We start from the raw sequence: 25220 nt of genomic DNA on the forward strand, positions 1-25220 counted from the left end.
ATATAGAGAGGTGTGTGTGAATCATATATATAGGAGGGTTGGCCAAAAATTTTGCTCAGGTTTTTCCATGTGATCTTACAGAAAAATGTGAACGAACTTTTTGGCTAACCTAATATGTGTATGTATATATATATGTATATATATATGTATATATATATACATATATATATATATGCACACGCACACACACACACACATACATATATATACACACAAATATATACACATACATCTATATATACACTATATATGTATATACACACTATTTTCATGAATTTCATGGTAAACTTTGCATGTTTTGCTTCTCAGACTTGGTATCTCAGAAAAAACAAGTGAAAGGATAGGAGTAATTCCATTTTGTTAGAAAGCCTTTTCACTTTACCTAAATTAAGGAAAACTGAATTATTATGTTTTTCATGAGAGCTGACCTTACTATTCTATTTTCAGAATTCTCCCCAACCTCTATGGTAGCAAAAAGTCCAACTTGTCAATTAGGATAAAATTCTCTATATTTTTCCAGACTGTAAATCGGTGCTGTGGTATTCCATTTTACTATTTTTGTAAGCAGTATTATTGCCATACATTTGTATGGTATTTACTCACAAGGGAAACATTAAAAGGCAGGCTTAGCTTCATCTGAATTGAAATGGAGATAATAATAATTTCTTTGTAGTAGCTTGGAGTTTACAGTACAGAATGACAACCTTCATTTTTTATTGTGTTATGAGTATCTTAAAGAGAATCTGCCAAGTTACTTGATTATTCTTGCAGTTACAGTATTCTACTACAGTAGAAAAAATTAGATCATGGTATTGTTTAAAAACATGTCAATCCAATATAGAGAAGAAAACAATAGTTTTTATAGTACAGATGATAAATTACATACTTACTAAAACATCGCATCTGATCAAATAAGCGTGATATATCATTATAGACTCAGTTTGATGTTGAAACGTTGTTATTTTAAGCAATTACTTTAAACCTGGTATTTTTAAGAGGGGTTGTGTTCTTTTTTTTTTTTTTTGCTGTACGCGGGCCTCTCACTGCTGTGGCCTCTCCCGTTGCGGAGCACAGGCTCCGGACACACAGGCTCCGCGGCCATGGCTCGCGGGCCCAGCCGCTCCGCGGCATGTGGGATCTTCCGGGATCGGGGCACGAACCCGTGTCCCCTGCATCGGCAGGCGGACTCTCAACCACTGCGCCACCAGGGAAGCCCAAGAGGGGTTGTGTTCTTGTGAATGGGGTGCCAGATGCATGGGAGGACAAATAGTTCAAAGGGAAGATTTAAATTATGTATAGTTTTGGGAGTTGTTAGAAGTAGAAGTAATTCTGCCTGTGATAGAAGACTTAATCAGGAAGACTGGAGCAGTAAGATGGTAAATTTCTTCTGATTTTATCTGGGTGTCATAATTGGGCATTTGGCTTGGGGGTGTTTTCTGGATAAGTGATGTATTGGGGATTTACTGGAGCTCGGAGATAAATGGAATGGGCAGATGCCGTCTCCTGGAGAAGTAAACGCAGAGCATCAGTTTTCATTGTTATCAGTACTCTGACCTCCGAAGGCACAGATGTGAGCTTTCTTTTCAAAGGGAATCAAGTATTCACCCTCAAGGAAAAGGATGTTTGTAATGTAATAATATTAATGCTTGTTATGTGAGAAAACCATCTATGAATACTTATACTGTTGCTACCTGGGTGCATTATTTATTGACCTGTGACTTCGTCAGAGCTTCAGCTGTGAGAAGAATATTGCTAATGGAATCATGTAATGACAGTTGTCATTAAAAAGTCACATTGCGGTGAATAGATTCAGAATTCATTGAGTCCCCTTGCTCTGTGTCTTACTCGCTGCTTCTGTGACAACCTTCATTTCCTACTTAGTAAATCCAAGCCTGGTCGCTCGAGCCCCAGGAAGTTGTTAAAGCAATTAAAGGCTTCTGTCTCCCAGCACATTGCTTGGTTACCATAGTATCCTCTGCCTCCAAGTCTCTCCTGATGATGTCAGTATGCATACAGGGGTTGTTCAGAGCATCTACGTGGGGATGATTCACCCCGCAATAAAGCCCCTCACCCGTTGCTCGGTTTCCAGTTTTATTTCAGACATCCCTAGAAATGGAAGGTAAGTGCCCTGTTTTGCATATCGGAGAATTACCAAATGCCTCTATTTTTCTCTTTCAGGTGAATGAATGGTTTCTTGCTTTCTATGGTATACTACTGACTGAAAACATAGTATATGGGAGCATTTCAGCCAATTACCTAGAACAGACTTACAGTTTGTACTTAAAGTGTGTGTATGTGTTTGTGTGCATCTGTATGCGCACATACATGGGGTGGGCTGATATAAATAACTGTGGGTGTACAATGTAATGCTGGCTACTCTCCCTGGTAAGCAGCAATAGCAAACACAGTAGAGCTTTTTATTTCAAATGATTTGAAATATACCAATTCCTTAAAATATTTTGACAGGTGTCACAGCACAAATGCAGTTTTCTAAGAGTGTGAATTATGTATTTTTTATTGATACTTTGTCTATTTTATCCAGTTTTAAACAGTATTAACATTTAAAAGGTCTAAGAGGTTATGGGAAGATATTTTTAGAAAGAAGGGCCAAGTTACATTGAGAATTTGCATGTTAGGGAAATTAAAACTTAAATTGTTAAAACAAAGATTTAGTTACAAGGGGCTATATGAAGTTTAAAGTATATTGATAACCATCATTTCATACTAATTTCATACTTTTAATGCTTTTCAAAAATCTCCCAATTGGATAATAAAAATAATGCTTCTATTATTGTGACAAATGATATCAGCGCTTCATAAAAGTTCTCCTTTAACACATACCCATGCTCCTTAAGGATGAGCCAGCTGTGTTCAGCTTTATGAAAAGAATATTGTAGAACCATTTACAACATTCAAATAGAAGAGCCATGAATGAATATTTCCCTTGAAAAGTTAGTTTTCTGTTTCAAGTTTTCTACCACAACGTGCCCTATCAATAAACACTAAGTGATGAGACATACAGGTTTCTCTCTACTGCCTATGTCTGACTCTCTCCATTCCGAGAGTTCTGTCCATATGACAGTGTTAGTTGTGCATTTATTTTCTCTTCCTTATTCCCAAGGGACTATTTCAGTATACTCTGTGAAGAACGTAATACTGTGTTTAAATGGAGGTGGTAGGTAAAGCAGTTTCTAAATAATTAATGGATAGCTTTGCAGGAGAATGAAGAAGAGGGGAGTAGGTAGGATGGGGACTCTCCCATTTCTTTATGTAGCTGAACCTTTATTGTATGTAGGAGGTAGACAGATGGCTCTTTTGAGAGGTCAGTAAATGGTCTAGACTGTCCATTTCTAGAGAGACTGATTAAAACTGGCATTTTCTTTCTTGTATTTTTGGAGTCTTCTGCAATGTACCCTGCTCTCTACCTTTGCTTTGTTTTTGTGCAATATTATGTTAGTGGACTGATAATGTTCTTCATTCACCTTTCTTTAAAGAATCAGTGAAAAACATAGTTGTGAGAGAGTGTAAAAAAAGGTTAAAAATTTAGTTAGTTACTTTCACATAAAGGATATCTGTCTTATCTTGAATATCATAAATGCTTATTTATGAATGAATTCCTTTCTACCCTAAAATATGCTAAAATGCTTTGACTTTTAATTTCTTTACTGTTTTGAATACTTAATCCTGCTTTATGTGTTTGAAAATTTGCTAGTTAATTAAAAAAATTTCCTGAAAAGTAGAGAGAAATTATGATACCACCTAGTTTAGATTACGGTAGATTAAATGTTAAAGAAATTAACTCAATATAAACTGTTTCCATTCTTTTTAAAACCTTTTTATTGAAACACTTTTCATATGTTTGTGTTGGAAAGAAGACTATATTATATTCTAGGCTATGTTACATCAGGTTTTTGCTCTTTGTTGTATTAATGTTTTGGGTAATATAATGTACTCTATTGAGTAGGTAACTCTTTGTAATAAGAAAAATACTTCTGAAGTTTTGAACCCTTAAGATATCCATGTATATCTCCTGCTGACTTAACCAATACAAGTAGCAGTTTATACAGAGTGTACTATAAAGATTACAGTTTCCTTCATGCTTCAGGCAGGAAGTGGTTCCTAGCAGTTTTTTTTTTTTTTTTTTCTTTTTGCGGTATGTGGGCCTCTCACTGTTGTGGCCTCTCCCGTTGCGGAGCACAGGCTCCGGATGCGCAGGCCCAGCGGCCATGGCTCACGGGCCCAGCCGCTCCGCGGCATATGGGATCCTCCCAGACCGGGGCACGAACCCGTATCCCCTGCATCGGCAGGCGGACTTTTAACCACTGCGCCACCAGGGAGGCCCCCTAGCAGTTTTAGGCAGGGTGATTTTAAAAATTGCTTTAGGAGAGTTTTCATTTTATTTTTATGTCCTAATAAGAATGTTTTAAGTTTTATAAATACTTAAACTTGCTCCTGCTGAAATATGGAAATGCCAGGTCTGTAGACTTTACCAGTGTGAGACAATGAAACATGGCAGAAAAAGGATCATTTTGGCTTTTACTAGAAAGACAAATAAAACCAGTATCCAGAAGAATTAGAGGAAGCTGTAATAGAGAACATGGACCTGGAAATGAACATTTTGTCCAGTGAGAGGAAAGAAGCTCAAGCTGTGAGGGCTTGGTTAAATGCTTAGCCCAGTTGTCTGTGTTCGTTTAATGGCAGAGCCAGGGCTGGGACCTAGATGCCTACAGTCGAACAGGCTGGTTTTCATTTATGTGACCCCACATGCCCCAGTTAGAGTAGAGCCCTTTTTCCTAGTCAGCTTTTACTTTCTCCCAAAAAAGGAGTGATGAAACAGTATAAAAACTAGGAAAGTGTATTATTTTTCTTTTGTTGCGGTAACAAATTACTGCAAACTTGGTGAATAAAATTTGTTATCTTAGAGCTCTGTTGGTTAGAAGTCTGACACAGGTCTCAATGGACTAGAAAATCAAGGTGTCAGGGCTGTATCCCTTTCTGGAGGCTCTAGGGGAGAATCCATTTGTTTGTGTTTTCCAGCTTCTAGGGGTCACCTGCATTCCTTGGCTCATGGCCACCCTCCTTTACCTTAACAGCTAGCAAGTACAAACCGAATCCTCATGAGGCCATCTCTCTGGTTCTTCAAGGCTGGGAAGCAACCTTCATTTTAAGGCAGCGGTCTCCAATGTTTTTGGTACCAGGGACTGGTTTCGTGGAAGACAATTTTTCCATGGACCGGAGAGCGGGGATGGTTTCAGGATGATTCAAGCTCATTACATTTATTGTGCGCTTTATTTCTATCATTATTACATTGTAATATATAATGAAATAATTATACAACTCACCATAATGCAGAATAGGTGGGAGCCCTGAGCTTGTTTTAACCTGCCCCTCACTGATAGGGTTTTGATAGGAGTCTGCAAGCAATTGATTTGTTATGCTCTCTGTGTAGTCAAACCTCTGTGCTAATGATAATCTGCATTTGCAGCCGCTCCCCACCGCTAGCATCACCTCCTCAGCTCCACCGCAGATCATCAGGCATTAGATTCTCACAAGGAGCGCGCAACCTAGATCCCTTACCTGCGCAGTTCACAGTAGGGTTCACGCTCCTATGAGAATCTAATGCCGCTGCTGATCTGACAGGAGGCAGAGCTCAAGTGGTAATACGAGCGATGGGGAGCAGCTGTAAATACAGATGAAGCTTTGCTCGCTCACCTGCAGCTCACCTCCTGCTCTGCGGCCTGGGTCCTAACAGGCCACAGACTGGTACTGTTACTGGTATGGGGGGCGGGGGGGGGTTGGGGACCCCTGTTTTAAGGGACTCATGTGATTAGATGCGGCCCACTGGATAACCTAGGATAATCAGCCCATTTTAGGACAAGATCCTTATCCTTAATCACATCTGCAAAATCCTCTGTCATGTAGGGTAACATATTCACAGGGTGGGGGGGTTAGGATGTGGACATCTTTGGAGACCATAATTCTGCCCCCCTCAGAGACTGCAAAATATATGGCTGATTATATCAACATTAAATTCACAAATCAGATATTTTTACTGATAACTATAACTTAAACTCATGATTGCCAACAGAGACCATGAAATCTTGACCTAATTCAGTGGATGCAGTCATCCCTAAGGATATTAAAATGCCTCAAGATAATTAATGAGGGAAAATCATATTAGAAAGAAATGTTTCACCAACTCAAATGTTCAGAACTCTGAGGTAAAGATGTGAGTCTTACAAAGTGACACTATTCTCAGCTTAATATTTTTAGTGAGAGGCTCACATCAGATGAAGTTAATTAAACAAAGCTGATTTGGGATTGCGAAAATTCCATTAGCTAACTCCTATGTGGATGAGCCTGGGTTTCTTTAGAAGCCGAAGGGTAATAGCAAGGCCACTAGAGACCAAAATGTGAGATCTAGTAACCCTGAGTTTTGAATAACACTGTCGTTCATTGATCTAGCATTAAGCCATATGAGTCACAGGACTCAGCAAATGAGCCTGGTAGGTATGCCTTGCACGGTTTCCTAGGAAAGGCACAATCTATTACCACAATCAATAATGCTAGATTGAGGCCAACAGCTGCAAAAATAGTTTCTCTTATTGTTTACATCCTGTATTTATCTTAAGTTTAAGCCAATTCATGGCACATGTATCCATCTGTACTAAGCATAAGATAATTTATATCTGGTAGTAGTTTTTAAACCTTGTTTGCTAAACATGAGTGGTAAAAGATGCAGAGGAGAAAGTGCTCAGGCATATTACTTTGGGACAGGAAGCCTAAAATTACATTTTGCTGTGGTTCTCTCAAGGAAAGGAGATGGAAAGAAAACCGACTGTTTTCCTGCAAGTATTCCTTTTTAGTTTTGGAATAATTTTCTGGAGGAAGACTAAACAGTACCTTAAGGCCCTTATTTGGAAGAAAAGGGCTTGTGGAACACCATACATTTCTTTGCAAGAGGTAATCATTTTGACATTGATTCTCTGTGGTCATAGAGAGTAAAACAACCTTAGGATTCTGTATAAAAGTGAAATCTGAATTTATGCTGTCATGGGATTTGTCAATCAAAATACTATTAAAGGAAAACTGTTATTTGACAATGAACTTAAAAATTAAAATCAGTGAGTTAGGGCTTCCCTGGCGGCGCGGTGGTTGAGAGCCTGCCTGCCGAGGCAGGGGACACGGGTTCGTGCCCCGGTCCGGGAGGATCCCACATGCCGCGGAGCGGCTGGGCCCGTGAGCCATGGTCGCTGAGCCTGCGCGTCCGGAGCCTGTGCTCCGCAACGGGAGAGGCTGCGGCAGTGAGAGGCCCACGTACCACAAAAAAATAAGAAAAAAAAAAAATCAGTGAGTTACACAATTTGATAAATGATATAAATAAATAAAAGGCAAAACATAAATAAATAAAATCCAAACACCTTTAAACATTTTTTTAAATGTATACAGAATATTCAATTTAATACTGAATTTTCCCAGCTATGGTAAATTAGAGAGAATAGAGATGAAATCTCTCTGTTTTGTTGAAGGAAAAAAAAAAAAAAAAAGAACCCACAGAGCAGCTGCCTTCTCTGTGATAAAAGAGACTGTTTAATCTTTAAATCATTTTGAACTGGCTCAGTTGCTTTACTGATGCTTTAACTTTGTTAAAATTATCTTTAAAGTTTATCTTTGAAGCAAATCAGAGATAAAGGAACTAATGGAGATGAGAGTTTTGAGGTTCTGAATTGTATTTGGTCAGTGGGTGGTGGATGAGATGGAAGGAGACTTCAGAATCAGAAACTTGAAAGATTGTTATGATTTCTCATTGCCTGTTTTTAAAACTAGCTCAGGGTTTTATGTCTAGGGGGATTTTCCCAGTAACAGGAGTAAAGGCAATCAGCAAGTAAGTGATGGATCTAGGAAGTTATCCTAAGTCTTTCCTGCTCCAAAGGCTTTGCAGATCACAGTAGCATAAACTCTACTCATTTTCCTCACTGACGTTGCATTCACTTGCTTTTCTTTACTTTTTTTATTGCTTTAGTTTGACTTCCATCTTTGGGTCATACTTGCAAAAAGAAAAGCAATTATTGGAATTATTTATGAAGAAAATTCTGTTATTTTAATTTGTGGAATGCCCCTATTTCTGCCAATTTCTGCTGTGGACATGAGGTTCTATAACTGGACCAATTTTTTCATTAACTCCTCTAAGATAGCTTTGGAGTGAGGATTAATGGAAATAAAGGGTATCAGTTTTGCATGCAAAATCTGTGGGCTGGGGCAAGTAGAAAGGAAGTTTGAGCAGCAGTACCTGAAAGGGCACAAAGACAAGGGGACTGATGCTTGCCGTCTTCTGCGTAGTGGTGGGATATGTTGCTGTGGCCACTGCAGCGTAGGACTAGTCAGGAGGTGGGGAGGTTTAGTAAGAACTGTGCCCCATGCCTGGCGCTTACTGTTTGTCCTAGAGGACTTTGCAAAAGGTAAGCCTGTGCTGGGGGCAGGGGGTTGGTTCCTGGGTTTTAGCCACAGCCATGCTGAGAGATAGATGCCTTTTCTCCATGAAGGGTGCAAAAGAGGGGAGGCAATGGGAGACCGTCAGGCAGCCTTCAGGATTCATAAGTATGAGAATGAGCTCACCAGCCCAAAGAATTTTATAAATTGAAACCTTCCAATAACAAATACATATCACTAATTTAGAGGAATATGACTTACCAGTTGGAATATTAGAGTATGACAGGAGGCAGGTGGCATTGTTTTCCTTATTGGCAAAGGTCAGTCTTGTCCTCTTCAATCAAAATGCAATCTCAGTAATTACTATTGAATGCCCTCACGTGCATGATGGTGCACTAAGCACAATGCAGAATTAATCAAAGGACAACGTGACCTCAAATTTCAAGGAGTTTCAGCTAAAACAGAAGAACTTATATATTAAGAATAACTTCCTTATTACTTAATAATTATTATTGTTTTATTTTCATGGTAGTTTTTGCCAAGTGGCAAATTCCAGTTTGCCTAGTTGGGATTTGATAAATTCATTTTATTTGCATTTTACTAAAAAGTAAATTTTTTCTGAAAGTGTATATGAACTGATATCTTTACTTGATGGCGGACCTATTGTTATCTTGCTAAGCTTTTTATCCCCCCACCTCTCTTCGTCCCATTTGCCTGACTTTAAAACACATATCTTTTTCTTGTGTTATATCATAGAATGTCTTTTTCTCTTTTTCATACACACCCACACATGCAGCTCACACACACTCACACACACAGAATTACTTTACAGTGAACGAGTCATGTCCTAGTCCTGCTCTTTACTCTTGTTTCCATATTCCGTTAGCCTGTCTATAATATTTATTTTAAGCAACCCAAATCCTGATTCTTGAGCCCCTACTGAGTATGAAGGATCATGCTACACAGTGAGGGCTCTGCCCCTCATTTTCTTCCACTGCAGTCCTTTGTTTGTACAGTTATCAGTATTTCCTTCTGACGGGTAGGAGGTTGGTAAAATTAAAGGATAGAGTGGGCAGAGAGGGAAGGGACATGGTTGGTTATGGAGAGAAGACGCTGAAGTTAGAATCTGTAAGCCAGGAAAAGGAGAGCTGAAACAGAGCACTGAGATTATGTTGGGAAAGTGGAGTCTTGTTAGGTCAATAGGACCAAGTAAACAGGCAGCATCAACAGAATTATTTTGTGTCTTATCAGACATTTTATGGTGAGCAAAATAGATTGCCATATGTACACATAGAAACTTCTGCACTGAGTTACCAGTCTAACCTTCTCAACTAATTAAAATCTAAGTTTATAAACCTCAGAACTTTACATTTCTTTGACATCACTGCAATTATTTCACTATCCTGTCAATTCTCTGGCCATCATTTCTCAACCTAGGGGGCTAAGTTTTTTTTTTTTTTAACTTTAAACAATTTTTATTACACAAAGGTTGTCACATAATTGGATATTGCTCTACTCTGTACACAATTATTCTTACTCTCCACAGAAAGGCTGCTTCTTAACTTCTCATCTGTTGATGGCAATCACTAAAATCCTGATTTTAACAGAATAGTAGTAAAAATGCCTCAGTGATTTAAGTTGAAAGCAGTACATTGGTGCATGGCTCTTATACTCATTTACCAGGAATGTATAAATGTCTTTATTCAAAAATACAAAACAGGGGCCTCCCTGGTGGCGCAGTGGTTGAGAGTCCGCCTGCCGATGCAGGGGACGCGGGTTCGTGCCCCGATCCCGGAGGATCCCACGTGCCGCGGAGCGGCTGGGCCCGCGGGCCATGGCCGCGGAGCCTGTGTGTCCGGAGCCTGTGCTCCGCAACGGGAGAGGCCACAGCAGTGAGAGGCCCGCGTACAGCAAAAAAAAAAAAAAAAAAAAAAAAAAAAATACAAAACAAATTATCTGTAGGCATGGACAATGACAGCAGTAAACCATTCTATGTTGTCAACTGAAACCAGTAACTGACGGTTATAGTGATTTTCTGAAACCTCAGCCAGCCTCTTCTTCAGTCACCTCCTTCAACTGACCTCTCAAAATTATTGGTGAAGAACTCCGCCTCGCACTTCCTCTCACAGCTCATGAATGATGGTAAAGCCCTATTCTAGGAATTAGAACATGCCACCTCCCATCCCACCTCACATCCTACCCATTCCACCCATTCCAGGATCCTTCTCTTCTTTAGGAATTTCTGTGACTACAACTTCTGCTGTAGTTAACAGAGAGGCCACTCCAGCAGCATCCAGTAATGCAGTTCTTACAACCTTAGTTGGATCGATGATTCCTTTTTCCACCATATTCACAAATTCTCCAAGCATAGCATCATAACCAACTTCTGAAGAACTTTGCAAAATTTTCTCAACTATCAATGATCCTTCGACACCTGCATTCTTAGCAATGGTCATTGCAGGAATTTTGAGTGTTTTTAAAATAATTTCTATACCAATTTTTTGATCTTCATTAGCTGGAGTTATTGAATCCAAGGCTGGAAGGCACCGAAGCAGGGCACAGCCCCCTCCCAAAACAATGCCTTCTTCAACAGCAGCTCGTGTAGCATTAAGGGCATCTGTAACTCTGTCTCTCTTTTCATTCACTTCAACATCACTTGTCCCACCAACCTTTAGCACAGCAACACCATCTGAGAGTTTTGCCAGACGTTCATTCAATTTTTCCTTTTCATATTCACTAGTTGTAATATCTAACTGCTCGATGATTTCTTGAATACACTTTTCAATTTGAGCCTTATCACCTTTTCCTTTCAAGAGCATGGCATCATCTTTGGTCACAATGACCTCTCCAACTTTTCCTAAGTCATGAGGCTGAACATCTTCAAGATTTAGAGTTAGTCCTTCTTCTCCAAATACTGCACCACCAGTAGCAATAGCCATGTCTTTAAGCTGGTTCTTTCTATTGTCACCAAAACCTGGAGCTTTAACTGCTACAACCTGAAGACCAACTTTCAGCCTATTCAAAACGAGTGTACTTAGAGCTTCTCCATCAACATCTTCAGCAATTATGTCCAAGGCCTTACGGTGAGCATTGGCAATTTCAAGAGCAGGAGCAATGGACTGGACACTAGAAATTTTCTTTTGACTTAACAGAACATAGGCATCTTGGAATTCACATTTCTGACCTTTTGATGTATTAATAAAGTATGGAGAGATATACCCTCTATCAAACTTCATGCCTTCAATAATTTCTAATTCATCATTCAGTGTTTTTCCATCCTTTACTGTGATAACGCCCTTTCTTCCAACCTTTTTCATCGCATCAGAAATGATGTCGCCGATTTCTTTGTCTCCATTTGCAGAAATCGTAGCAACCTGGGCGATCTCTTCTGGGGTTGTCACAGGTTTAGACTGCTTCTTAAGTTCAGCAATTACAGCATCAACAGCTAACATCACACCTCTCCTGATTTCCACTGGATTAGCACCTTTGCTAATCTTCTCGAAGCCTTCCTTGGCAATGGAGCGTGCCAGTACAGTAGCAGTAGTGGTGCCATCCCCAGCCTCTTCGTTTGTGTTATTGGCAACATCTTGAACAAGTTTCGCACCAGTATTTTTATATTTATCTTTTAAGTCAATGGACTTCGCAACAGTCACACCATCTTTTGTCACTTTGGGACTTCCCCAACTCTGTTCAATAATCGCCGTCCTTCCCTTTGGCCCCATAGTAACGGCTACATCAGCTAAAAGGTCTACACCTTGAAGCATTAAGGCTCGGGCATCTGCACCAAATTTTACATCTTTGGCATAAGCCCGAGTGAGATGAGGAGCCAGTGCCCTGGACACTGGCCTAATCTGGCGAAGGACTGCGGGCAATCGAAGCATTTCTGGGGCAGTGGCACAGTTAGTGAGCAACGAGACAGGCCGTCGGCAGCGAGTGAGGGACAGAGCGCAGGTCGCACACAGCAATCGGCGGGGGGCTAAGTTTTTGAACTAAGTCCCTACATTCTATTTAGAAACAACCTGTGTTTTCTAAATAAATCTTAAAGAGGAAGATGTTCTTATGCCAAAATTCAAATATATTGAACTTGGTAATTATCTAGAATTACCTTCTAACATGTTAGCTCTGTGATGATTTTTCCAGTTAGGTTGAACTGTTGTTGAAAGACTGATTGTGCAGAAACAATAGTTTGAAGTTTGTCCAGACTTAGTAGAATGTTGAAAATTTGAAGAATAACTGATTTTTCTAGTCAGTGTATTTTTCATTGTAACAACCCCGTACTGATTTGGTTTTCAATCTATGGTCTTTTGTGTTATATAGATATTTCACTAGTTAGTTATCTGCCTGAAGTTTCAATAATTGGGGTTTTTTCATCTTTGCAGTGATGACAAAGAAATGTAGGGTTTAGTGGTTTTTAAACTTGGGATTTGCCAAAAAGAAAAAGATCATTCCTGATGAAAGCTTTCACTGAGTTACAAAGAAATTTATGCTTTGCCTCCCTGGCAGCCAGTAATTACCAGATTGCAGTTACTTTTCAGAGGTGTTTACCCTGAGTTGAAGGTTCCTCCTATTGATGATCTGAATCATGAATTAACTCTCATGGTGATCCAGTAGTTCACCTCAGCCATATAGCCTATGTAAAATTGCTGTGTTACTGCTGGACACAGATTTTTTTTTTTGCCCCAAAAGTAATATTGGGCTCAGAGAATTAAAGCGTTCCCTGCCTCCAGGAACCTACATTACAGTGGGAGGGATGAGAACACAAGGAATATGATGGCAGACTGATACAAATACCCCTATTTTTGTCCCCCTTCACAGCAAAACTGCTCGCGTGAAGTGCATGCATGTTCTCTGCAGTTCATTTCCTCTTAATCTCTCTGAATCCACTCCTTTTAGAGCCCAACTCTCCACCAAAACTGCTTCAGTCAGGATCACGAGTGGCTTTCAGGTCAAAACCAGGGTCAGTTCTCAGTCCTCCCTGACTGGACTTGTAGTTATTATTAGAAGCAGGTGGTCTTTCTCTACTCCTTCAAGCACTGCATCTTCTGGTTTTGATTCAACTTAGTTTGCTATTCTTCCCAGTCTGCCGGTTCTCCATCATCTTCCTGACTCTAAAAGTTGGCATATTCTAAGATGAAGTCCCTGGTCCTGTTTTCTTCTCTGTTGAAACTCACTCTCTTTGCGAGAGTTTGCAACTCATGCAGTTTCTTTCTTGGTTTTAAGTTCTGTAATACACTGACAGTTTCCAAATTTACATTTCTCATCTGAACCTCTCTCTTGAACTCTAGACAACATATTTCCACTTGGGATATCTAATAGGTATCTTAAATATAATGTGTCCCAAACTCCTCATGATTCCCTTGTGTCAAATCTAGTCTTTCCTATATCAGTTATCCCACAGATAATCAATGTTAACATTTTGGGATATGCCTTTCCAGGCTCACGTGGGTATGTATGTTTATTTCTAACTACCACTCATGAGATAATATTGTGTGCACTGTTTTCTTTCTCTAAATCTACCTCACCCCCTTTACTATGAACATGTTTTATACACCCTTGTATATTCTTTGGAAACCTAGCTTTTAGTAGCTACTTGGTTGTACCATCATTTACTAACTGACCTTTTTTGTGAACATTGCATTGCCTTCCATGACTTACTATTAAAATGTAAACTATGACTAGTATCCCCATTTCATTTCGTATCCTTGTTACAAAAAAGAAAGAAAAAAACACTTCATGATTCTAGTTCTGCACTATCCCAACATGGTACTTACAAACCACAAGTAGCTGTTGAGCACTTAAACGTGGCCAGTCCAAACTAAGATGGGCCATAAAAAGTAAAATACAGATTTCAAAGACTTAGTTTGAAAAAAAATCTTATTAATAATTTTTTGTATTGATTAGTTGTTGAAATACTTTCTTTTATTGGACTAAATAAGATATACTTTAACAATGGACTTCATCTTTGTCTTTCTACTTTTTTAAATGTGACTATCAGCAAATTAAAAATTATATGTGTGGTTCACATTATATTTCTATAGGATGATGCTTTTTTTTTTAACATCTTTACTGGGCTGTAATTGCTTTACAATGGTGCATTAGTTTCTGCTGTATAACAAACTGAGTCAGCTATACGTATATATATATATATCCCCATATCCCCTCCCCCTTGCGTCTCCCTCCCACCCTCCCTATCCCACCCCTCTAGGTGGTCACAAAGCACCGAGCTGATCTCCCTGTGCTATGCAGTTGCTCCCCACTAGCTATCTGTTTTACATTTGGTAGATGTATATATGTTCATGCCAATCTCTCACTTTGTCCCAGCTTACCCTTCCCTCTCCCCGTGTCCTCAAGTCCATTGCCTATGTCTGCATCTTTATTCCTGTCCTGCCCCTAGGTTCTTCAGAACCACTTTTTTTCTTGATTCCATATATATGTGTTAGCATACAGTATTTGTTTTCTCTTTCTGACTTACTTCACTCTGTATGACAGACTGTAGGTCCATCCACCTCACTACAAATAACTCAATTTCGTTTCTTTTTTGGCTGAGTAATATTCCATTGTATATATGTGCCACATGTTCTTTATCCATTCATCTATCGATGGACACTTAGGTTGCTTCCATGTCCTGGCTATTGTAAAGAGTGCTGCAATGAACATTGTGGTACATGACTCTTTGAATTATGGTTTTCTCAGGGTATATGCCCAGTAGTGGGATTGCTGGGTCATATGGTAGTTCTATTTTTAGTTTTTTAAGGAACCTCCATACTGTTCTCCATAGTGACTGTATCAATTTACATTCCCACCAGCAGTGCAGGAGGGTTCTATTTTCTCCACACCCTCTCCAGCACTTATTGTTTGTAGATTTTTTGATGATGGCCATTTGGACTGGTGTGAGGTGATACCTTATTGTGGTCTTGCTTTGCATTTCTCTAATGATAGTGATGTTGAGCATCCTTTCATGCGTTTGTTGGCAATCTGTATATATTCTTTGGAGAAATGTCTATTTAGGCCATCCGCCCATTTTTGGATTGCGTTGTTTGTTTTTTTGATATTGAGCTGCATGAGCTGCTTGCATATTTTGGAGATTAATGCTTTGTCAGTTGCTTCATTTGCAACTATTGTTTCCCATTCTGAGGGTTGTCTTTTCGTCTTATTTATGGTTTCTTTTGCTGTACAAAAACTTTTAAGTTTCATTAGGTCCCATTTGTTTATTTTTGTTTTTATTTCCCATTCTCTAGGAGGTGGGACAAAAAGGATCTTTCTGTGATTTATGTCATAGAATGTTCTGCCTATGTTTTCCTGTAAGAGTTTGATAGAGTCTGGCTTTACATTTAGGTCTTTAATCATTTTGAGTGTATTTTTGTGTATGGTGTTAGGAACTGTTCTAATTTCCGCCTTTTATATGTAGCTGTCCAACTTTGCCAGCACCACTTATTGAAGAGGCTGTCTTTTCTCCATTGTATATTCTTGCCACCTTTATCAAAGACATGGTGACCATATGTGTGTGCGTTTATCTCTGGGCTTTCTATCCTGTTACATTGATATATATTTCTGTTTTACTGCCACTGCCATACTGTCTTGATTACTGTAGCTTTGTAGTATAGTCTGAAGTCAGGGACCCTAATTCTTCCAGCTCCATTTTTCTTTCTCAAGATTGCTTTGGCTATTCAGGGTCTTTTGTGTTTCCATACAAATTGTGAAATTTTTTGTTCTAGTTCTGTGAAAAATGCCATTGGTAGTTTGATAGGGATTGCATTGAACCTGTAGAGTGCTTTGGGTAGTATAGTCATTTTCACAATGTTGATTCTTCCAATCTAAGAACATGGTATCTCTCTCCATCTGTTCGTATCATCTTTAATTTCTTTCATCAGTGTCTTATAGTTTTCTGCATACAGGTCTTTTGTCTCCTTAGGTAGGTTTATTCCTAGGTATTTTATTCTTTTTGTTGCAGTGGTAAATGGGAGTGTTTCCTTAATTTCTCTTTCAGATTTTTCATCATTAGTGTGTAGGAATGCAAGAGGTTTCTGTGCATTAATTTTGTATCCTGCTACTTTACCAAATTCCTTGATTAGCTCTAGTAGTTTTCTGTTAGCATCTTTAGGATTCTCTATGTATCATGTCATCTGCAAACAGTGACAGTTTTCCTTCTTCTTTTCTGATTTGGATTCCTTTTATTTCTCTTTCTTCTCTTATTGCTGTGACTAAAACTTCCAAAACTGTGTTGAGTAATAGTGGTGAGAGTGGGCAACCTTGTCTTGTTCCTGATCTTAGTGGAAATGGTTTCAGTTTTTCACCATTGAGAATGATGTTGGCTGTGGGTTTGTCATATATGGCCCTTATTATGTTGAGGTAAGTTCCCTCTATGCCTACTTTCTAGAGGGTTTTTGTCATAAACAGGTGTTGAATTTTGTTGAAAGCTTTTTCTGCATGTATTGAGACGATCATATGGTTTTCATTCTTCAGTTTGTTAATATGGTGTATCACGTTGATTGATTTGTGTATATTGAAGAATCCTTCCATTGCTGGGATAAACCCCACTTGGTCATAGTGTATGATCCGTTTAATGAGCTGTTGGATTCTGTTTGCTAGTATTTTGTTGAGGATTTTTGCATCTATGTTCCTCAGTGATATTGGCCTGTAGTTTTCTTTTTTTGTGACATCTTTGTCTGGTTTTGGTATCAGGGTGATGGTGTCCTCTTAGAATGAGTTTGGGAGTGTTCCTCCCTCTGCTCTATTTTGGAAGAGTTTGAGAAGGATAGGTGTTAGCTCTTCTCTAAATGTTTGATAGAATTCGCCCGTGAAGCCATCTGGTCCTCGGCTTTTGTTTGTTGGAAGATTTTTTATCACAGTTTCAATTTCAGTGCTTGTGATTGGTCTGTTCATATTTTCTATTTCTTCCTGATTCAGTCTTGGCAGGTGGTGCATTTCTAAGAATTTGTCCATTTCTTCCAGGTTGTCTATTTTATTGGCATAGAGTTGCTTGTAGTAATCTCTCATGATCTTTTGTATTTCTGCAGTGTCAGTTGTTACTTCTCCTTTTTCATTTCTAATTCTGTTGATTTGATACTTTTCCCATTTTTTCTTGATGAGTCTGGCTAATGGTTTATCAATTTTATGTCCTCACAGAACCAGCTTTTAGTTTTATTGATTTTTGCTATTGTTTCCTTCATTTCTTTTTCAAGTATTTCTGCTATTATCTTTATGATTTCTTTCCTTTTGCTAACATTGGGGTTTTTTTATTCTTCTATCTCTAAATGCTTTAGGTGTAAGTTTAGGTTGTTTGAGATTTTTCTTGTTTCTTGAGGTAGGATTGTATTGCTATAAACTTCCCTCTTAGAACTGCTTTTGCTGCATCCCATAGATTTTGGGTCATTGTGTTTTCATTGTCATTTGTTTCTAGGTATTTTTTGATTTTCCCTTTGATTTCTTCAGTGATCTCTTGGTTATTTAGTAGTGCATTGTTTAGCCTCCTTGTGTCTGTATTTTTTACAGGTTTTTTCCCCATAATTGATATCTAGTCTTATAGCATTGTGGTCAGAAAAGATACCTGATACCATTTCAATTTTCTTAAATTTACCGAGGCTTGATTTGTGACCCTAGGTATGATCTATCCTGGAGAATGTTCCATGAGCACTTGAGAAGAAAGTGTATTCTGTTGTTTTTGGATAGAATGTCCTATAAATATCAATTAAGTCCATCTTGTTTAATGTATCATTTAAAGCTTGTGTTTCCTTATTTATTTTCATTTTGGATGATCTGTTCATTGGTGAAAGTGGGGTGTTCAAGCCTCCTACTATTTTGTGTTAGTGTCAATTTCCCCTTTATGGCTGTTAGCATTTGCTTTATGTATTGAGGTGCTCCTATGTTGGGTGCATAAATATTTAGAATTGTTATATCTTCTTCTTGGATTGATCCCTTGATCATTATGTAGTGTCCTTCTTTGTCTCTTGTAATAGTCTTTCGTTTAAAGTCCATTTTGTCTGATATGAGAATTGCTACTCCAGCTTTCTTTTCATTTCCATTTGCATGGAATATCTTTTTCCATCCCCTCACTTTCAGTCTGTATGTGTCTCTTGGTCTGAAGTGGGTCTCTCGTAGACAGCATATATATGGGTCTTGTTTTTGTATCCTTTCAGCCAGTCTGTGTCTTTTGGTTGGAGCATTTAATCCATTTACATTTAAGGTAATTATTTTATTTTATTTTTTTTTTCCTTTTGCGGTATGCGGGCCTCTCACTGTTGTGGCCTCTCCCGTTGCGGAGCACAGGCTCCGGACGCGCAGGCCCAACGGCCATGGCTCACGGGCCCAGCCGCTCCGCGGCATATGGGATCCTCCCAGACCGGGGCACGAACCCGTATCCCCTGCATCGGCAGGTGGACTCTTAACCACTGCGCCACCAGGGAGGCCCTAAGGTAATTATTGATATGTATGTTCCTATTACCATTTTCTTAATTGTTTTGGGTTCGTTATTGTAGGTCTTTTTCTTCTCTTGTGTTTCCTGCATAGAGAAGTTCCTTTAGGATTTCTTGTAAAGCTGGTTTGGTGGTGCTGCATTCTCTTAGCTTTTGCTTGTCTGTAAAGGTTTTAATTTCTCTGTCGAATCTGAATGAGATCCTTGCTGGGTAGAGTAATCTTGGTTGTAGGTTTTTCCCCTTTCATCACTTTAAATATGTCCTGCCGCTCCCTTCTGGCTTGCAGAGTTTCTGCTGAAAGATCAGCTCTTAACCTTATCGGGATTCCCTTGTATGTTTTTTGTTGCTTTTCCCTTGCTACTTTTAATATTTTTTCTTTGCATTTAGTTTTTGATAGTTTGATTAATATGTGTCTTGGCATGCTTCTCCTTAGATTTATCCAGTATGGGACTCTCTGTGCTTCCTGGACTTGATTAACTATTTCCTTTTCCATATTAGGGAAGTTTTCAACTATAATCTCTTCAAATATTTTCTCAGTCCTTTTCTTTTTCTCTTCTTCTGGGACCCCTATAATTTGAATGTTGGTGCATTTAATGTTGTGTCAGAGGTCTCTGAGGCTGACTTCAATTCTTTTCATTCTTTCTTCTTTATTCTGCTCTGTGGTAGTTATTTCCACTATTTTATCTTCCAGGTCACTTATCCATTCTTCTGCCTGTTATTCTGCTATTGATTCCTTCTACAGAATTTTTAATTTCTTTTTTTGTGTAGTTCATCATTGTTTGTTTGCTCTTTAGTTCTTCTAGGTCCTTGTTAAATGTTTCTTGTATTTTCTCCATTGTATTTCCAAGATTTTGGATCATCTTTGCTATCATTACTCTGAATTGTTTTTCAGGTAGTTGCCTATTTCCTCTTCATTTGTTTGTTCTGGTGGGTTTTTACCTTGCTCCTTCATCTGCTGTGTATTTCTTTGTCTTCTCATTTTGCTTAACTTACAGTGTTTGGGGTCTCCTTTTCACAAGCTGCAGGTTCATAGTTCCTGTTGTATTTGATGTTTGTCCCAGTGGGTAAGGTTAGTTCAATGGGTTGTGTTGGCTTCCTGGTGGAGGGGACTTGTGCCTGTTTCCTGGTTGATGAGGCTGGATATTGTCTTTCTGGTGGGCAGGACCACATCTGATGTGGTGTTTTGGGGTGTCTGTGAACTTAGTATGATTTTAGGCAGCCTCTCTCTTAATGAGTGCAGTTGTGTTCCTGTCTTGCTAGTTGTTTGGCAGGAGGCATCTAGCACTGGAGCTTGCTGGTCGTTGAGTGGAGTTGGGTCTTAACGTTGAGGTGGAGATATCTTGGAGAGCTCTCGCCGAGTGATATTATGAGGGGCTGGGTGGTCTCTGGTGTAACAATGTCCTGAACTTGGCTCTCCCACCACAGAGGCTCAAGGTTGACACCTGGCCGGAGCACCAAGACCCAGTCAGCCACATGGCTCAGAAGAAAAGGGAGAAAAGGGCCTCCCTGGTGGCGCAAGTGGTTGAGAGTCCGCCTGCCGATGCAGGGGATACGGGTTCGTGCCCCGGTCTGGGAGGATCCCATGTGCCGCGGAGCGGCTGGGCCCGTGAGCCATGGCCGCTGGGCCTGCGCGTCCGGAGCCTGCGCGTCCGGAGCCTGTGCTCCGCAACGGGGGAGGCCACAACAGTGAGAGGCCCGCATACCGCAAAAAAAAAAAAAAAAAAAAAAAAAAAAAAGAAAAGGGAGAAAAGAAAAAAGAAAGTAAAAGTAAATAAATGAATAAAATTATTAAAATAAAAAAATTTAATTATTAAAGTAAAAAAATAAAAAGGTAATTAAAATAGAAAGAATAGTGTAACCAAACCAGTAAACAAATCCACCAATGATAACAAGCATAATAACTATGCTAAAAAAAGAAAACGGACAGACAGAACCCTAGGACAAAGGGTAAAAGCAAACCTATACAGACAAAATCACACAAAGAAGCATACACATAAACACTCACAAAAAGAGAAAAAGGAAAAGAAAAAAAAATATATATATACATAAGAGGAAGAGAGCAACCAAAGCAATAAACAAATCTACTAATGATAATAAGCTCTAAATACTAAACTAAGATAAACATAAAACTAGAAACAAATTAGATGCCGAAAGCAAACCCCAAGTCTACAGTTGCTCCCAAAGTCCACCGCCTCAATTTTGGGATGATTTGTTGTGTACTCAAGTATTCCACAGATGCAGGGTACATCAAGTTGACTGTGGAGATTTAATCCACTGCTCCTGAGGCTGCTGGGAGAGATTTCCCTTTCTCTTCTTTGTTCACACAGCTCCTGGGGTTCAGCTTTGGTTTGGCTCCACCTCTGCATGTAGGTCTACCTCAGGCATCTGTTCCCCAGTCAGACAGGAGTGGGTTAAAGCAGCGGTTGATTAGGGGGCTCTTGCTCACTCAGGCCAGTGGGAGGGAGGGGTACGATAGTTATAGTTGGAATGTGGGGCGAACCTGCAGTGGCAGAGGTCGGCGTGACGTTTCAACAGCCTGAGCCGCGCCATGTGTTCTCCTGGGGAAGTTGTCCCTGGATCACAGTACCCTTGCAGTGGCAGGCTGCACAGGCTTCTGGGTTGGGGGCGTGTGGATAGTGACCTGTGCCTGCACACAGGGTTCTTGGTGGCAGAAGCAGAAGCATTAGCATTTCACGCCCATCTCTGCGGTCTGAGCTGATAGCCACGGCTCACGCCCATCTCTGGAGCTCATTTAGGTGGTGCTCTGCCTTCTGTGGGCAAACAGGGAAGGAATACCCTCTCCTTGTGCCCCCCGAAACACTGGTCTCTTGCCTTTTAGGCAGGTCCAGACTTTTTCCTGGACTCCCTCCCGGCTAGCTGTGGCACACTAGCCCCCCTTCAGGCTGTGTTCATGCAGCCAATCCCAGTCCTTTCCCTGCGGTCTGACCTCTGAAGCCTGCACCTCAGCTCCCAGCACCCACCCACCCCGGCAGGTGAGCAGACAAGCCTCTCAGGCTGTTGAGTGCTGGTTGGTACCGATCCTCTGTGCGGGAATCTCTCCGCTTTGCCGTCTGCACCCCTGTTGCTGCGCTCTCCTCCGCGGCTCCGAAGCTTCCTCCCTCCACCACCCGCAGTCTCCACCAGTGAAGGGATTTCCTAGTGTGTGGAAACATTTCCTCCTTCACAGCTCCCTCCCACTGGTGCAGGTCCCATCCCTATTCTTTTGTCTCTGTTTTTTCTTTTGCCCTACCCAGGTACATGGGGAATTTCTTGCCTTTTAGTAAGTCTGAGGTCTTCTGCCAGCATTCAGTAGGTGTTCTGTAGGCGTTGTTCCACATGTAGATGTTTTTTTTTTTTTTTTTTTTTTGCTGTACGCGGGCCTCTCACTGTTGTGGCCTCTCCCGTTGCGGAGCACAGGCTCCGGACGTGCAGGCTCCGCGGCCATGGCTCATGGGCCCAGCCGCTCCGCGGCATGTGGGATCTTCCTGGACCGGGGCACGAACCCATGTCCCCTGCATCGGCAGGCGGACTCTCAACCACTGCGCCACCAGGGAAGCCCTGTAGATGTATTTTTGATGTATTTGTGGGAAAGTGATCTCCACATCTTACTCCTTCACCATCGTGAAGGACTCCTTCGCCATCTTAAAGGTCCTCTCAGACAATGTTGTTTTAATTGCTCAGCTCAAAACCTTGGAGTATTTGCTTGCTTGCTGCTAATTAGGACTGGCATGATTGGAGCAGCCAATGGGACTCAAACTGAATTATTTCAGTCATGTTTGCAAAGAATGTCAGAGACTACATTATACATTATTTTGGTTTTGATATTTTGTTTTCTGACTTCATATAGTCTTTAAAAACTGAAGTCTGCCATGTCCTTGCCTGTTCAAAAGCTTTCTGTACTGACATCAAGGAGCCTTACATAAAGGTGCTTTGAATGTTTGCCCAGTGTTTGTGGGTATCAGCGATAATCTCATCAATTTCTTCTGGTTGTTTAAGGATAGACTCAAATTATTAACATTACCATTGACATTCTCTCTTATTTTTGATTGTTAGTGCCAGGTCTTCATTTAAAGTCATGACTATACCTTAGAGGTAGCTTGTTATGGGATTTTTCATCTAAAGCATAAGTTGTAAAGAACACTCATAAAATTTAATCAGGCTAAACTTTTAACCACTGTACAGGAAATGAAGAGATTTATGTATTGTTACCAAATGTCTGCTCCCTGAACTGTCTGATTTGATTCATCCAACAAATATTTATTGTGAATCAACTGTTTGTCAAGTGCTATTGTTATGAACAAAAATTCCTGCCTTCATGGAGTTTACGTTCTAGTGAAAGAAGACTGAGAATAAACAAATAATTAAAATATACTGATTGTTACAGGATGGTTAGCCCTAGGTAGAAAAATAATTCGGGAAGGGGTAATGAGGTGTTTGTGGTTGGGTTTGCAGTTTTAGTTTGGGTGGTCAGAGAATGACTCACTGAGAGGGTTATAATTAAACAAAGATCTAAAGGAGGTGATGGATGAAAGAGCAAGCCAAGCAGAGGGCTGTAGGAGGAGCTTCTCAGTCATAAGGAAGAGCAAGGGCACAGGCCTTGGAGCAGGAGAGTGCCAGACGTGAGTAACAACCAGGAGGTCTCTGTGTCTGGAGTGGGCTGAATGATGATGAGAGTAGCCAGAGATTTGGTCAGACAGGTAACAAGGACCAGATTGTACAAGGCCTGTAGGTCCTGAAGAGGAGAAACCACTGGGAGGTTTGAGCATGGGGGAAACACAGTCTCTTGCCTTTCGCAAGTCTCACCTTGTCTGTTCTTTTGAAACTAGCCACTAGGAGCCAAGAATGGAAATGGGGAGATGAGTTGGGAGGAACTGTGATGATCTTGTCAAGAGATGATGGGAACCAGGGTAGCAATGGAAATAAGAGATCAGGTTCTGAATATATTTTGAAGGTAGAGTGGAGAGGAATTGCTGAAAGATTGGAGTATGAAAGAAGAAGAGGACTAAGAATGACAGAATTTTTTGGCCTGAACAACTGGTGGGATAGAGTATCTATATAGCAAATCATAAAGCCTTGTGTGAAATTTCCATATTGTTTTCAGTGAAATATAAAATAGTTTACTTGGGTTGATTTTTGGTAGCTTTGAGTCATTTTTTAGTTTCAAAGATTTATGAATGTCAAAGAATTTATTTTCACTTACCGGTAATTTCCCAAATGCTTCTTTTTTACTTTTAATTTAAAATTTTCTCTTTCCCCCTGTGTAAAGAATCTATTATTTTCTGAAAATTTCATCCACTGCTGTAATGGATTATAGTTGCCTCTCCACCATTTTATCTAATTGGAATATTGGCTGCAATTATAGATCTATCATCATATACATTTACTTGTGTGTGGGGAAGAATCTTTAATGTAACAATATAACAAAGAATATAATGTATTTTCTTCTATTCCATATTTAGTAATTTGGTCTAATAAATAATGTTATATAGAGAACACATTTTATTTAAGAAATCATGATTTTTTAGAGCAGGGAAAAGGTATTGGGTAATGTGGCTTCTAGTCTTATAAAAATTTAAGTTTAAAAAAGGGAAAAGAGGGCCTCCCTGGTGGCGCAGTGGTTAAGAGTCCGCCTGCCGATGCAGGGGATACGGGTTTGTGCCCCGGTCTGGGAGGATCCCATATGCCGCGGAGCGGCTGGGCCCGTGAGCCATGGCCGCTGGGCCTGCGCATCCGGAGCCTGTGCTCCGCAACAGGAGAGGCCACAACAGTGAGAGGCCCACATACCGCAAAAAAAAAAAAAAAGGGAAAAGAAAGTATACCAGTTATTGAAAAGTTTCACTGTCAATATTAGATTGGTTACCTAGTAATCCTTTGCAGGTGGAGAGGTGGCATTTAATTGAGGATCAAGGATCTGATAATTTTTAAATGGTGGCAATTTTAAGGTTATAATGGTGATCTGTAACCTATTTCTAAAGTTTTGTGTTTTTTAGAACATTTTGAAAGTGTTTATCTTAATACAGTCAATTCTGAATTATCTATGCTTATGGGAGTCTGATAATGAATTGATATCTGAATTCCATAGTAAATGTGAAAATTGACTCAAGGCAAGACCAAATCTTTTTTTAAAATTTTTTTTATTTTTTATTCTTTGCTTTATAACAAATTTAATTAGTTATACATATACATGTTCCCATATCCCCTCCCTTTTGCGTCTCCCTCCCACCCTCCCTATCCCACCCCTCCAGGCGGTCACAAAGCACCGAGCTGATCTCCCTGTGCTCTGCGGCTGCTTCCCACTAGCTATCTACCTTACGTTTGGTAGTGTATATATGTCCATGCTGCTCTTTCACTTTGTCACAGCTTACCCTTCCCCCTCCC

At 40.0% G+C, this 25220-nt stretch overlaps 2 protein-coding genes across 13 annotated transcripts in view; one reads left to right on the forward strand and one right to left on the reverse strand.

Annotated features, from left to right (window-relative positions):
- Positions 1–25220, forward strand: part of PAM (peptidylglycine alpha-amidating monooxygenase) — a 309920-nt gene that overhangs the window by 54496 nt on the left and 230204 nt on the right. The gene's annotated exons all lie outside the window — the stretch shown is intronic.
- Positions 10620–12369, reverse strand: LOC132485318 (60 kDa heat shock protein, mitochondrial-like). The gene has a single exon (XM_060091829.1). It carries the CDS (start codon positions 12309–12311, stop codon positions 10620–10622), a length of 1692 nt encoding a protein of 563 aa, XP_059947812.1. The 5' UTR covers positions 12312–12369.

This window comes from Mesoplodon densirostris, chromosome 3 (genome assembly GCF_025265405.1).
Source record: "Mesoplodon densirostris isolate mMesDen1 chromosome 3, mMesDen1 primary haplotype, whole genome shotgun sequence".
NCBI lineage: Eukaryota > Metazoa > Chordata > Mammalia > Artiodactyla > Ziphiidae > Mesoplodon > Mesoplodon densirostris.

Bases quoted from the DNA above. Each gene is read 5' to 3' on its own strand.
- LOC132485318 (XM_060091829.1), bottom strand. From the start codon at position 12,311: ATGCTTCGATTGCCCGCAGTCCTTCGCCAGATTAGGCCAGTGTCCAGG.